The sequence below is a fragment of the Ovis aries genome, chromosome 2, assembly GCF_016772045.2.
Source record: "Ovis aries strain OAR_USU_Benz2616 breed Rambouillet chromosome 2, ARS-UI_Ramb_v3.0, whole genome shotgun sequence".
Taxonomy (NCBI): Eukaryota; Metazoa; Chordata; class Mammalia; order Artiodactyla; family Bovidae; genus Ovis; species Ovis aries.
Genome location: NC_056055.1, coordinates 246525421 through 246538672, shown reverse-complemented (window position 1 = coordinate 246538672; position 13252 = coordinate 246525421). Strand labels below are relative to the sequence as shown.

Here is a 13252-nt window from a genome sequence, read left to right as displayed (position 1 = left end):
GCAGCAGACACGGGATCGGGACTTAATTCAGCCTGACCACTCCGAAAGTCTTTTCTTCTTCATCTACCCTATGCTGAGGGAGTGAGACAAAGGAGGCGCTGGAGATTCAGAGAAAGATGACGAGAGAGGAAAACAAGAAGGACTGGAGGCACCCAAGGGGAGCAGCCACCACCAAGAACAGGGGCCACAATGGAAAAGAGGCAGAGGGCTGACAAGGCTTCACGCATGTGTGCACACACGCACACCACCACCACCACCAACAGACACAGAGGACGCCCAAAAGAGACAGAGAGAAAAAAAGACAAAACATTGATTTGACTGTATCATGCAGGCCCTTGGTTGTGGCGTGTGGGATCCAGTTCCCTGACCAGAGATCGAACCCAGGCCCCCTGCATTGGGAGCGCAGAGTCTTAGCCACGAGACTGTTGCTGCTGCTGCTAAGTCGCTTCAGTCGTGTCCGACTCTGCACGACCCATAGACGACAGCCCACCAGGCTCCCGTGTCCCTGGGATTCTCCAGGCAAGAACACTGGAGTGGGGCTGTTAGGGACGTTCTAAGACTTTTGCTGAATAACATTCTTCCCTGTGGCCTGCTAAGAGACGGAACAGAAGGCAGTCAAACCGTGCTGCATTGCGACATCAAGCACAAAGGGTGAAATGAAAGACCTGGCCTTGGTGCTCTCTTCCCTGAACTTGTCCTTTGAGACTCTGCCAACCAGCCAACTGCACAGAGCAGCCACCTTGCCCAGGTGAACATGCAGAGTGGTTCCGGGGGCGGGGTGAGGGGCCGTTCTTTGTTCAGAGTATTCGATGTCTACATATCCGCTGTATGCCCATCAAATGGAATGACGTGTCATTAAATTTAATACTAAAAAAAATCTGTTAGTTTGGACATGGCTGAGTTGACACTTGACTTTGCTTAGAAAGCCGTGTCCTGGGACTTCCGCGGTGGTCCTGTGGTCGAGACTCTGCCCTTCCTACACAAGGGGCATGGCTTCTATCCCTGGTTGGGGAACTAAGATGCTGCACGCTATTGAGAGGCAAAAATTAAAAACAAACAAACAAAAAAGCCAGGTCCTCACTGGAAGAGCAAATTAACAATACAATGAGATTGACCTGGGGGTGGTACAATGGGAAAGGCAAGAAACCAAGATGCTAAGAACGCTTAGAAGACTTAGGGAAACGCAATATGCTTATCACCAATTCATCTTACCTGATAGAGCAGGTCCCCCAAAACTCTACTGAGCTTCAGTGTGAAGGAAAGAATAGATTCTATTAGTTCAGTAAAAACAATTTTGTTATATACAAAATATACATCCATATTGCGCTCATTAAAAAAATAACATATCAAGATAAGTACACTACCACTCTTTCCTCCCTCCTCATTCCTGTCAATTTGGTCTTTATCTTTCCAGACCTTTTCCCCACATATTTAAGAAGAGCCAGCATGGACTTCCCTGGCGGTGCAGTGGTTAAGAATCCTCCTGCAATGCAGGGACACGGGTTCCATCCCTGGTCGAGGAGCTAAGATCCCACACATGTCACGGGGCGACTAAGCCTGTGCCTCACTCCCGAGCCCATGCTCTCGGGGCTGTGTGCGGTACCTACTGAAGCCTGTGTTCAGGCTTCTAGAGTAACTACGCTCGAGCCCACGTTCCGTATGAAGAGAAGCTACCGCCAGGAGAAGCAACGAGGGACAGCCCAAGCACAGCAGTAAAGACCCAGCAGAGCCCAAAGTAAATAAATGTAAATGAATAAAATAAAGAGGGAACAGTCAGCCTCTGTATCCGGGCGTTTCCCACCCATGAATTCAGCCAACGGTGGATCCAAGGCTGGTTGGATCTGCGAGTGGGGAGTCCGCGGTTACACGGGAAGGACTGCGTTACAGCCGCGTGATACGATGGAGTCGAGCGCCTGTGGGCTTGGTGCCACGGGGGTCCTGGAGCTGTCTTCCCCATATTCCGAGGAGTGACCGTACACACGTAGAGTAGAAAACATTTAGTTCTTCTGTTTCGTTGTTTTCTGCAAAGATTAGTGGAATGGATTGCTCGGCCACACGCCTTTTCATTCTGCCAGCACTCGGGAAAGCTGCCCATGTGAGCTCATCTAGGCCTACTTCATTTTCCCTTCGCCGTCCTTTTACATGGTTGCCTCGTATTTCACCAATGGCTGCTTCATAGCTGCAGAAGCTCTTTGCCTGCTGATGGGTTTTACTCTATTTCTGATTACTTTCTTTTACTCACTGCTATGCCACCTCCTAGTGCTTGGGTGCGAGATTTGTTCTAGAACAGTTAACGAGACGGGGCATTTCTTAGTCACCAGGCATTTAAATGTTACCAGAGACTGCCCAAATTGCCCTCCCAGTGGCCAGACTAGTTTACCTCCCAAGAGTAGTGTGTGAGATTTCTCATTTCCCCATACTCTCAGTGTATATTCTTGCAAGTCTTAAAACTGCATTTCTTCACTAAAATTCTACTTTCTTGTTAAGTCATTAAGTCATGTCTGACTCTCTGTGACCCCATGGACTGCAGCACACCAGGCTTCCCTGCCCTTCGCCATCTCATGGAGTTTGCTCAAACTCATGTCCATCGAGTCAGTGATGCCATCCAACCATCTCATCCTGTCGTCCCCTTCTCCTCTTGCCCTCAATCTTTCCTGGCATCAGGGGCTTTTCCTATGAGTCAGCTCTTCGCATCAGGTGACCAAAGTATTGGCGCTTCAGCTTCAGCATCAGTCCTTCCAGTGAATATTCAGGGTTGATTTCCTTTAGGACTGACTAGTCACACTAAAATTTTTTTTACAATTAATTTTATTTCGCTGTGCTGGGTCTTAGTTGTAGCACATGGGTTCTTCAATCTTCCTTGTGGCATGAGGGATATTTTCAGTTGCAGGATATGGGATCTAGTTCCCTGACCAGGGATCAAACCTGGGGCCCCTGCATTGACAGCATGGAGGCTTAGCCACAGGACCACCAGGGAAGTCCCTAGTCACACTTAAAAAAAAACTAATTTGGACCAAATGCCAGTCAATGAGGTTCAATGATTCTTTTAATTAATTCTAGAGAAGCTAGAATTAGAACATTCATTTTAATTCACTAGTCCTCCCTTCTTTGGCCTTTAGATACAATTGATAAGCAGTATTGACTTTCACTCAAAGGGAGACATTGTTAAACACAGGCCTGTGATGACAGAGGAAAGACAAGCTCGTTCAAAATTCTAGGCATGGCCTGATAGGTCAAGGGCTTCTGCAAGAAACGATTTTACAAGAAGGGCTGTAATAGGGAAGAACTAACCTGACTGCATATTAGATCTGCTTTTTACTTTAACCTTTGATTCAGTTGCTTTTGCTTCCAGTTAAGAATATTGCCTATAGCCTGAAATACACAAGACAGCCCATTCTCAAGGCTCTGACATTTAAGGGTATACCACTTCTCTACTCATACAGAGAAAAAAAGTCGCAGGACAGAGAATAAGATTTGTCATATGGATGGTTTACAGGAATATTGTGACCTGACCTGTGTGGACAGCCGCAAGAACAAAGGATTTCTACACTAAGAAGTCTGGAAAAACCAACTAAGACCCTCTCTCACCTTGTCTTTGAAAATGGAGTTTGGAGTTTTGGGGGCTCAAATCACCCATCTCCTTGGGGCTTCCCAGGTGGCATTAGCGGCAAAGAACCTGCCTACCAAAGCAGGAGAGGCAAGAGACACTGGGAAGATCCCTGGGAAGATCCCCTGGAATAGGAAGTGGCAATCTGCTCCAGCATTCTTGCCTGGACAATTCCAGGGACAGAACAGCCTGGTGGGCTCTAGTCCATGGGGGTGCAGAGAGCGGGACACGACAGAGTGAGTGTACACGCCCGCGCACATGCACTCGCATCTCCCTGCATGGCCCTCAGTGAAGCTTTCTCTGCTCCAGACTCCGATGCCTTGGTTTGTTTGGCCTCACGATGCATCGGGCGCAGGAACTTGTGCTTGATGCGCAAGTCTTTGCAATTGCCAGTATTTCCACAGGTTCTGCCTTCCCGCGTGTTTGGTGGAACTCTTCTTTTGTGGAAATTCTTCTTTCCTGGTTTCTGAGGTTTGCAGTGTCACTCTTTGCCCTGAGCCCAGGAGTTTTCCACAAACAGAGGGGCAATTCAAACAGCTTAACTATGCTGGTACCTACTGCTGACCTGGGGCTTTACATTTTTATGTCATTTTTACAACGCTTCCTCCCATTCTAACGTTATCTTAGTCGTTTTGCAGACTAGAAAGCTGAGGTTCAGAAGTTAAATAACTCATCTAAAATGAAACCAGGATAGAAACCCAGGCCTACCAGGCCCTAAACCTTTATGCTGCATTTTAATGCAGAGAAAGTGCAGATAGTAGCCTTATCTGACAACAGATACAGTAGAAAGCCAGTATCGACAACAATTATGGGCGGGGTAAGGGAGTTAATAATGAAAGAAATTCAGGTGTTTTGTAGAGCGCTCTCCGTAGTTTAAGGAAAAGTTACATGTGTGGTATAACACCGTGGTTAAGAGCATATACTCTGGAGCGAGGTGGCCTGGCTTCAAATCCTACCTCTGCCACTTCCTGGCTGTGTGACTTTGGGCAAGTTACTCGACCTCTCTGTGCCTCAGTTTTCTCACCTACAAGGTGGGGATTAAAAATAACACACGTTTCATTAGGTCAGACAGAGAAAGATAAATATCAGATGATATCACTTACACGTGGAATCTAAAAAAAGGGTACGAATGAATTTCTCTACAAAACAGAAACAGAGTTACAGATGGAGAAAACACATTTATAGTTATCAGGGAGTCAGGCAGGAGAGGGATACACTGGAAGACTGCGGTTGGTACATACGCACCGCAAAATATACGGCAGACAACGTGAGGACATGCGGCATAGCACATGGAACTCTACTCCACACTAATGGCCTAAACGGGCGAGGAACCTAAGAAAGAGTGCACAGACATATATGGATAACAGACTCACTGTGCTGGGTACCTGAAGCTAACACGACATCGTAAATCAGCTCTCAGTTCAGTTCACTTCAGTCGCTCAGTCCTGTTCTGACTGTATGAAACCCCATGGACTGTAGCCCGCCAGCCTGCTCTCTCCATGGGGATTCTCCAGGCAAGAATACTGGAGTGGGTTGCCATGCCCTCCTCCAGATGAGGAATACTCGGTCGGTTCAGTCTAGTCGCTCAGTTGTGTCCGACTCTTTGCGACCTCAGGGACTGCAGCACACCAGGCTTTACTGTCCATCACCAACTCTTGGAACTTCCTCAGACTCATGTCCATCAAGTCGCTGATGCCATCCGACCATCTCATCCTCTGTCGTCCCTTACTCTTCCTGCCTGCAGTCTTGCCCAGCATCGGGGTCTTTTCCAGTGAGTCAGTTCTTCGCATCAGGTGGCCAAAGTATTGCTTTTTCAGCTTCAGCATCAGACCTTCCAATGAATATTGGTGTATGTACTGCTTTCTCAATTTGGAACCAGTCTGTTGTTCCACGTCCGGCTCTAACTGTTGCTTCTTGACCTGCATACAGATTTCTCAGGAGGCAGGTCAGGCGGTCTGGTATTCCCATCTCTTGATGAATTTTCCACAGTTTGCTGTGATCCACACAGTCAAAGACTTTAGTGTAATCAATGAAGCAGAAGTAGATGTTTTTCTGGAATTCTTTTGCTTTTTCTGTGATTCAGCGGATGTTGGCAATTGGATCTCTGGTTCCTCTGCTTTTCCTAAATCCAGCTTGAACATCTGGGAGTTCTTGGTTCATGTACTGTTGAAGCCTAGCTTGGAGAATTTTGAGCATTAGTTTGCTAGTGTGTGAAATTAGCTATACTCCAATACAATTTTTTAAAAAAGTCCAGTTTCAAAAAACCCCCCCCACATTTCACTGGGTTGTTGTAATGATTAAATAAGGTACTATTTGGAAAGCAATAGAATAATGCCTTATATATGGTAAACACTATAAAAGTTTATCATTACTATCATTATGATTGTATGTGGTCTTCACTGTTACTCCCATTTTATAGGTGAGGAAAATGTTAAGCAACTCACCCACGATCATGGAGTGAGTCAGTGATAGACTTGGACCACAATCTGGGTCTCTACCATCCTGTCCAGGGGTTTCCAACTCCTAGCACTGCCTCCCAACTTAACTAAATGTAAGCAGAGGGGTTGCTGCAGGCCTTGGAATGTCTGTTGCAATTAAAGACAGGGCCAGGCATAATTCACGTTCTCTCTGAGAATGAAAGGGGGATCCGTAGAGGAGCAATTTCAGGAACTTCAGAGAAGCATGTGAAACATTCCGCAACAGTTCAGTCCCACTCTGTTTCACGAGCTTTTCCCAGCACGTGAATCCGTCTTCCCAGGCTACCACTCCTCTTTCTCTCCATCCCAGGCTCAGCATCGCATCACCACCACCTGTCTTTGCGCAGCCACAGGAACTTTCTGCCTGGCATCCTACCTTCAACACATTCTCCTAACTAAAGCCAAAGATGTATTTTAAAGGTAAGCCCACTCATGTCAGTTCTGGATGAAGATGCTTCAGCGTCTCCCCACGGCTCTAAGGTCTTGGACTAAACCCTTTCCTCTAGCCTGCAAGACTGGGCTCAGAACGGACCCTTCCTTTCATTTCCTATCTCATAACTCAAGTTCTGGGCTCCTTGGTCAAACTGAACTTCCCTCAGTTCCTCAAAATAGAGCTCTGGTGTTGGACACACAATCCTCTCTCTTTTAACCGTCTTAGTCTGGCCAAGTCCTACTGATCCTCTGAGCTTCAGCCCAGAACGCAGCTCTTCTGGGAAAACTTTTTGCATTTTTCACTCCACTTTTTGCACTCTTGATAACATATGTCATGCAGCATGGAAACTGCTGTATCCTTGCCTATATATCTCACTGGAATCTGGGCTCCTTGAGGACAACAGCCGCGCCTCTTTGATTCATTGCTATACCTGCATCTAACACAAGAGCTGAAGATAAATACGCTAGTTGAAACTGAGGAAACGGAGGCTATTCCCAAAGGGGAACTTGTAGGCAGAGTGCGAAAATAAAATGATTAAGGCCAGAAACTTTAGGAACATTTCCAGAAATGGTGAAAGAGGCTGTTTGGAGGGTCAAGAGGTAGGCAACACCATGGCAACACCTGTGGGAAGAGACAGCGTTAAGAAAGAGAGCCCGGAACGAGGCAGAAGAGGGGTTCTGCAGGGGGGAGAGAGTGTTAAGAAAGAGGGCCCAGAATGAGGCAGAAGAGAGGTTCTGCAGGGGAGAGGTGATTACTGATGGAATTAGCTTTTAGGGGAGCTTGGAAAATCCCATGGATGGAGGAGCCTGGTAGGCTGTAGTCTATGGTGTCACTAAGAGTTGGACATGACTGAGTGACTTCACTTTCACTTTTCACTTTCATGCATTGGAGAAGGAAATGGCAACCCACTCCAGTGTTCTTGCCTGGAGAATCCCAGGGATGGGGGAGCCTGGTGGGCTGCTGTCTATGGGGTTGCACAGAGTCGGACACGACTGAAGCGACTTAGCAGCAGCAGCAGCAGCAGCAGCAGCAGCAGCAGCAGCAGCAGCAGCAGCAGCAGATGTGGATTAGGATTACCCAGCTACTTTGGTTTGCCTGGTGCTGTCCCCGTTTTAAAATCGAAAGTCCTGTGTCCAATGAAAACCCTTGGTTCAGGCAAACCTAGGTTGGTGGTGTTAGGGTGGAATCCAGATTATTAGAGGAGCTAGTGGTTCTGGACAAGGGCTACTTCTCTCTGAGTTATGAGAGAAGGCAGAGAAGGAGAGAAGGGCAGGATTAAATAAAGGGTGTGGGCTGAGCCATCAGGCTTCCCTGGTGGCTCAGATAGCAAAGAGTTCAGTCGCTCAGTCGTGTCCAACTCTTTGGGACCCCATGGACTGCAGCACGCCAGGCCTCCTTGTCCATCACCAAATCCCAGAGTTTAGGCAAACTCATGTCCATTGAGTCGGTGATGCCATCCAACCATCTCATCCTCTGTAGTCCCCTTCTCCTCCCTCCTTCGATCTTTCCCAGCATCAGCGTCTTTTCAAATGAGTCAGTTTTTCCCATCAGGTGGCCAAAGTATTGGAGTTCAGCTTCAACATCAGCCCTTTCAATGAACACCCAGGACTGATCTCCTTTAGGATGGACTGGTTGGATCTCCTTGCAGTCCACGGGACTCTCAAGAGTCTTCTCCAACACCACAGCTCAAAAGCATCAATTTTTCGGCATTCAGCTTTAAGATAGTAAAGAATCAGCCTGCAATGTGGGAGAACCAGGTTCCCTCTCTGGGTTGGGAAGATCCCCCTGGAGAAAGGAATGGCAACCCACTCCAGTACTCTTGCCTGGAGAATCCCACGGACGGAGGAGCCGGGTAGACTACAGTCCATGAAGTCGCGAAGAGTAGGACACGGCTGAGCAACTCCTCAGCGGCTTTGGAATCTTTCCCTGTTCTGTTCCCTCCGGTCCTAGCGGCGCCGCAGTTGGCAGGACCGCTCACCGCTAGGGGGAGGAGCGGCGCAAACGACACGGCTGCCCCTCTAGCTCTCCCCGACGAGCTCTCTGTGGCGCTCGTCAGCCCGGCCAGGCCGAGGGGGGCGGGGTCCCGCCACGTGACCGAGGCGCCCCTCCCCCCGCCCCCCCGCCGCCCGCCCTCAGGCCGGCGCAGGCGCGGTGGTCGCGTCGCCGTCGCCGGGCTCCGTAGCCCGCGCCGCTTCGCCTCCTTCGGCCCCTGAGGCGGCCGCCCGGGCGGTCCTGCGGCTCTTCCTCCTGCGGCTGCGGGCCGCGGGGGCCGAGGCCATGTCCCGGAAGCAGGCCGCCAAGGGCCGGCCGGGCAGCGGCAGCCGCAAAGCCGAGGCCGAGCGCAAGCGGGACGAGCGGGCGGCGCGCCGGGCCCTGGCCAGGGAGCGGCGGAACCGGCCGGAGTCCGGCGGCGGCGGGGGCTGCGAGGAGGAGTTCGTCAGCTTCGCCAACCAGCTGCAGGCCCTGGGGCTGAAGCTGCGGGAGGTGCCGGGGGACGGGTGAGGCGCGCCCGGGAGCGCGGGGGCGGGCGGCGCCGCGGTTCGCGCCGGGGCTTGGCGGCCGTCTCCCTGCGCCGGCGGAGCGCGGGGCCGCGAGCCGCCGGCGCCCCCCCTCGAGACGCGCGCGGCCTCCCCCGTGGCCCTCGTGCTGGCGAACTGTCGGGGGTCCCGACAGAAGGTCTCCCCGAGATCGGTGCCCCGGAAGCACCTCCTCCCCGGGCAAAAATAGGGTGACTCTCAAGCCGAGACCTGAGGGGATGAGACGGGGCCAGTCGGGCCCCCCCCAAAAAAAGGTGACTTTAAGCCAAGACCTGAGGGGATGAGATGGAGCCAGTCCCGCCCCCCCCCAAAAAAGGTGACTTTAAGCCAAGACCTGAGGGGATGAGATGGAGCCGGCCTCCCCCCAAAAAGGTGACTTTAAGCCAAGACCTGAGGGAATGAAATGGAGCCGCCCCCCCCCAGCAAAAAAAAGGTGACTTTAAGCCGAGACCTGAGGGGATGAGATGGAGCCGCCCCCCCCAAAAAAAAGGTGACTTTAAGCCAAGACCTGAGGGGATGAGATGGAGCCAGTCGCCCCCCCCCCAAAAAGGTGACTTTAAGCCAAGACCTGAGGGGATGAGATGGAGCCAGTCGCCCCCCCCCAAAAAAGGTGACTTTAAGCCAAGACCTGAGGGGATGAGATGGAGCCAGTCCCGCCCCCCCCCAAAAAAAGGTGACTTTAAGCCAAGACCTGAGGGGATGAGATGGAGCCAGTCCCGCCCCCCCCAAAAAAGTGACTTTAAGCCAAGACCTGAGGGAATGAGATGGAGCCAGTCGCCCCCCGCCCCCCAAAAAGGTGACTTTAAGCCAAGACCTGAGGGGATGAGATGGAGCCGGCCGCCCCCCCCCCCCAAAAAGGTGACTTTAAGCCAAGACCTGAGGGGATGAGATGGAGCCGGCCTCCCCCCAAAAAGGTGACTTTAAGCCAAGACCTGAGGGAATGAAATGGAGCCGCCCCCCCCCAGCAAAAAAAAGGTGACTTTAAGCCGAGACCTGAGGGGATGAGATGGAGCCGCCCCCCCCAAAAAAAAGGTGACTTTAAGCCAAGACCTGAGGGAATGAGATGGAGCCAGTCGCCCCCCCCCAAAAAAGGTGACTTTAAGCCAAGACCTGAGGGGATGAGATGGAGCCAGTCGCCCCCCCCCAAAAAAGGTGACTTTAAGCCAAGACCTGAGGGGATGAGATGGAGCCAGTCCCGCCCCCCCCCAAAAAAGGTGACTTTAAGCCAAGACCTGAGGGGATGAGATGGAGCCAGTCCCGCCCCCCCCAAAAAAGTGACTTTAAGCCAAGACCTGAGGGAATGAGATGGAGCCAGTCGCCCCCCCCCCCCCAAAAAAGGTGACTTTAAGCCAAGACCTGAGGGGATGAGATGGAGCCGCCCCCCCCCCAAAAAAAGGTGACTTTAAGCCAAGACCTGAGGGGATGAGATGGAGCCGGCCTCCCCCCAAAAAGGTGACTTTAAGCCAAGACCTGAGGGAATGAAATGGAGCCGCCCCCCCCCCAGCAAAAAAAAGGTGACTTTAAGCCGAGACCTGAGGGGATGAGATGGAGCCGTCCCCCCCCTAAAAAAAGGTGACTTTAAGCCAAGACCTGAGGGAATGAGATGGAGCCAGTCGCCCCCCCCCAAAAAAGGTGACTTTAAGCCAAGACCTGAGGGGATGAGATGGAGCCAGTCGCCCCCCCCCAAAAAAAGGTGACTTTAAGCCAAGACCTGAGGGAATGAGATGGAGCCAGTCCCGCCCCCCCCAAAAAAGGTGACTTTAAGCCAAGACCTGAGGGAATGAGATGGAGCCAGTCCCGCCCCCCCCCAAAAAAGGTGACTTTAAGCCAAGACCTGAGGGGATGAGATGGAGCGGGCCGCCCCCCCCCCCAAAAAGGTGACTTTAAGCCAAGACCTGAGGGAATGAAATGGAGCCGCCCCCCCCCCCAGCAAAAAAAAGGTGACTTTAAGCCGAGACCTGAGGGGATGAGATGGAGCCAGTCGCCCCCCCCCTAAAAAAGGTGACTTTAAGCCAAGACCTGAGGGAATGAGATGGAGCCGGCCCCGCCCCCCCCCAAAAAAAGGTGACTTTAAGCCAAGACCTGAGGGAATGAGATGGAGCCAGTCGCCCCCCGCCCCCCAAAAAAGGTGACTTTAAGCCAAGACCTGAGGGGATGAGATGGAGCCAGTCCCGCCCCCCCCCCAAAAAAAGGTGACTTTAAGCCAAGACCTGAGGGGATGAGATGGAGCCGGACCCCCCCCCCCAAAAAAAAAGGTGACTTTAAGCCAAGACCTGAGGGGATGAGATGGAGCCAGTCGCCCCCCGCCCCCAAAAAAAGGTGACTTTAAGCCAAGACCTGAGGAAATGAGATGGAGCCAGTCAGTCAGAGAGCAGGGCCATATGAAGAGCAGTCAGACAGGCGCAAGGAGGTGTAAGCCCCACTTGACAGGATGCTTGGACTCCTTTGATCCCTTACTGTTGGGTATTGCCCTCCTGCCACACTCAGGAAATTAGGCCTGAGAGGGCCTGTCGTTTGCTAAGTTGAAGGCAGTTTCTCTTTAATTCTTCCTTGCATGGACTTCAGTTTCTCCTCTGTAAGCAGTGGCGCTTACCTAGCATTGCTTGGGGGGTTTAGACAGAAATCTAAGTCCAGCTTTGTAGGTCTAGCTTTTTGAAAGAACACGGGGTAAACACTTGGGATAGTAGAAGAGAGAGAGTGGATGATGGGAAGGAAAAATGACCCCAGGAAGAGGGATATGGATCCAGGAGTGTGGAGGAAAGAATAAAAAGGGTAGGGAGAGGTGAGGAGATCAGTTAGCATCCCCATTGTGGGGGTAGGTAAAAGGGAGTCTGGTTGCAAGAGTGTGGCACTGTGGAAGAGGCAGTATTAATAACAGCCTGGCTATTGTTTCTTCCTTCATTTGGGGGCTCAGCTAGGCAAAGAGGCAAGAATAAGATGAAGCTGAAGACCACACAGAATTGCCTTAGCCTTAACTGTGGAAGAGGGGCAAGAAAATGTTGTTTGGTTTCCATTATGTTGCACCTTATTAATCAAGACTGTGTATGACCTGGCCTTGATTTACCTTTCCCAGTTTTCCTACATATGTGCAGTGTTTTAGGCAGATTGGATTTAGAGCTTGATTGCAATTTGTTCGCCACCACCTAACACAGTGCCTGGTACATTAAAGGCATTCAGTGCATTTTTGTTGAATAAATGATGATAAGAATATCATAGAGGAAGGCTAGCTAGGCCCTTAGCAGGGCCCCTCAAAGAGGTGTTTTCTTAGTGGAGTCGCTACAGTTCAAAGGTTGCTTTGCTGGGTCTTGATTTTAGCCTAATACTTGATTTTTGTCGAATATAGTTTATTAAATATTCTGGGCATTAGCCACTCATAAGCACAAGACATTGGTTTATAAACCGAAGTATCAGTTGAATTTGGTGGGTCTGAGCTGGTGTCTGGTTCTTCCTTGCAGATGATTGGATTGCTTCTGTCTGCTATACTGGGGTTGGTATTCCCACTGTCAGTGTGTCCAGGAAACTGACATACTCAACAGAAGGTTGCTTGTGAGCAGGAATTGCAGCGCAGGGAGCTGTGAAGTCTTGAGCTAGTTCTCATAATGCCGTGGGGACTTCGGGAGTGCTACTTCTGCTCCCCTGCCCCTGAAGAGAGCGTATTTCTTTAGTTAATTCAGGAAACATTGGTTGAGGAAGGTGCTGGGAATACATTGCCTAGTAAGAAAGAAACAGGACAGCAGGTCTCACACATTCTGGTCTTAGGATCCCTTTACCCTCTTAAAAATGAATGAGGGCTCCAAAGAGCTTTGGCTTATGTGGATTATGGTTATCAATGTTTACTATATGAGAAAGTAAAGTAAAGTAAAAACATGGTACGCAAACGTTATATTAGCTTTCAGAGTGATAACAGATATCGTATATCAAGTAGCCTCTAGAAAACTCCATTGTACACTTGTGAGAGAATTAGAGTGAAAAGGATAACTAACATTAGTTTCGGAGTCAGAACTCTGAAAAGGTCTCAGAGACACCCTCCCTTCCCAAACTGGGTCATGCTTTAAGAGTGAATGGTATAAATACTTAAAGTACAAGTTGATAGATTCTTTACAGTGACTGATTATAGCATACTATTGAGAAGAAAGCGGCCAACACTCCCTGAAGTGGCCAGGGAAACCGCGTTCATTCAGCACATGTTCATCGAAAC

General features: G+C 50.4%; 1 protein-coding gene across 5 annotated transcripts in view; it reads left to right on the top strand.

The window, feature by feature from the left end:
- Positions 1-8651: 8651 nt before the first annotated feature.
- The window catches only part of OTUD3 (OTU deubiquitinase 3), a 35191-nt gene continuing 30590 nt past the window's right edge, over positions 8652-13252 (top strand). For 4 of the 5 annotated variants that reach the window (XM_042244688.1, XM_060411484.1, XM_027965588.2 and 1 more), the window contains exon 1: positions 8652-9015. In XM_042244688.1, coding sequence (XP_042100622.1) covers positions 8795-9015 — 221 coding nt within the window. In that variant the 5' untranslated portion in view covers positions 8652-8794. The other variant, XM_060411485.1, reaches the window with a different exon arrangement.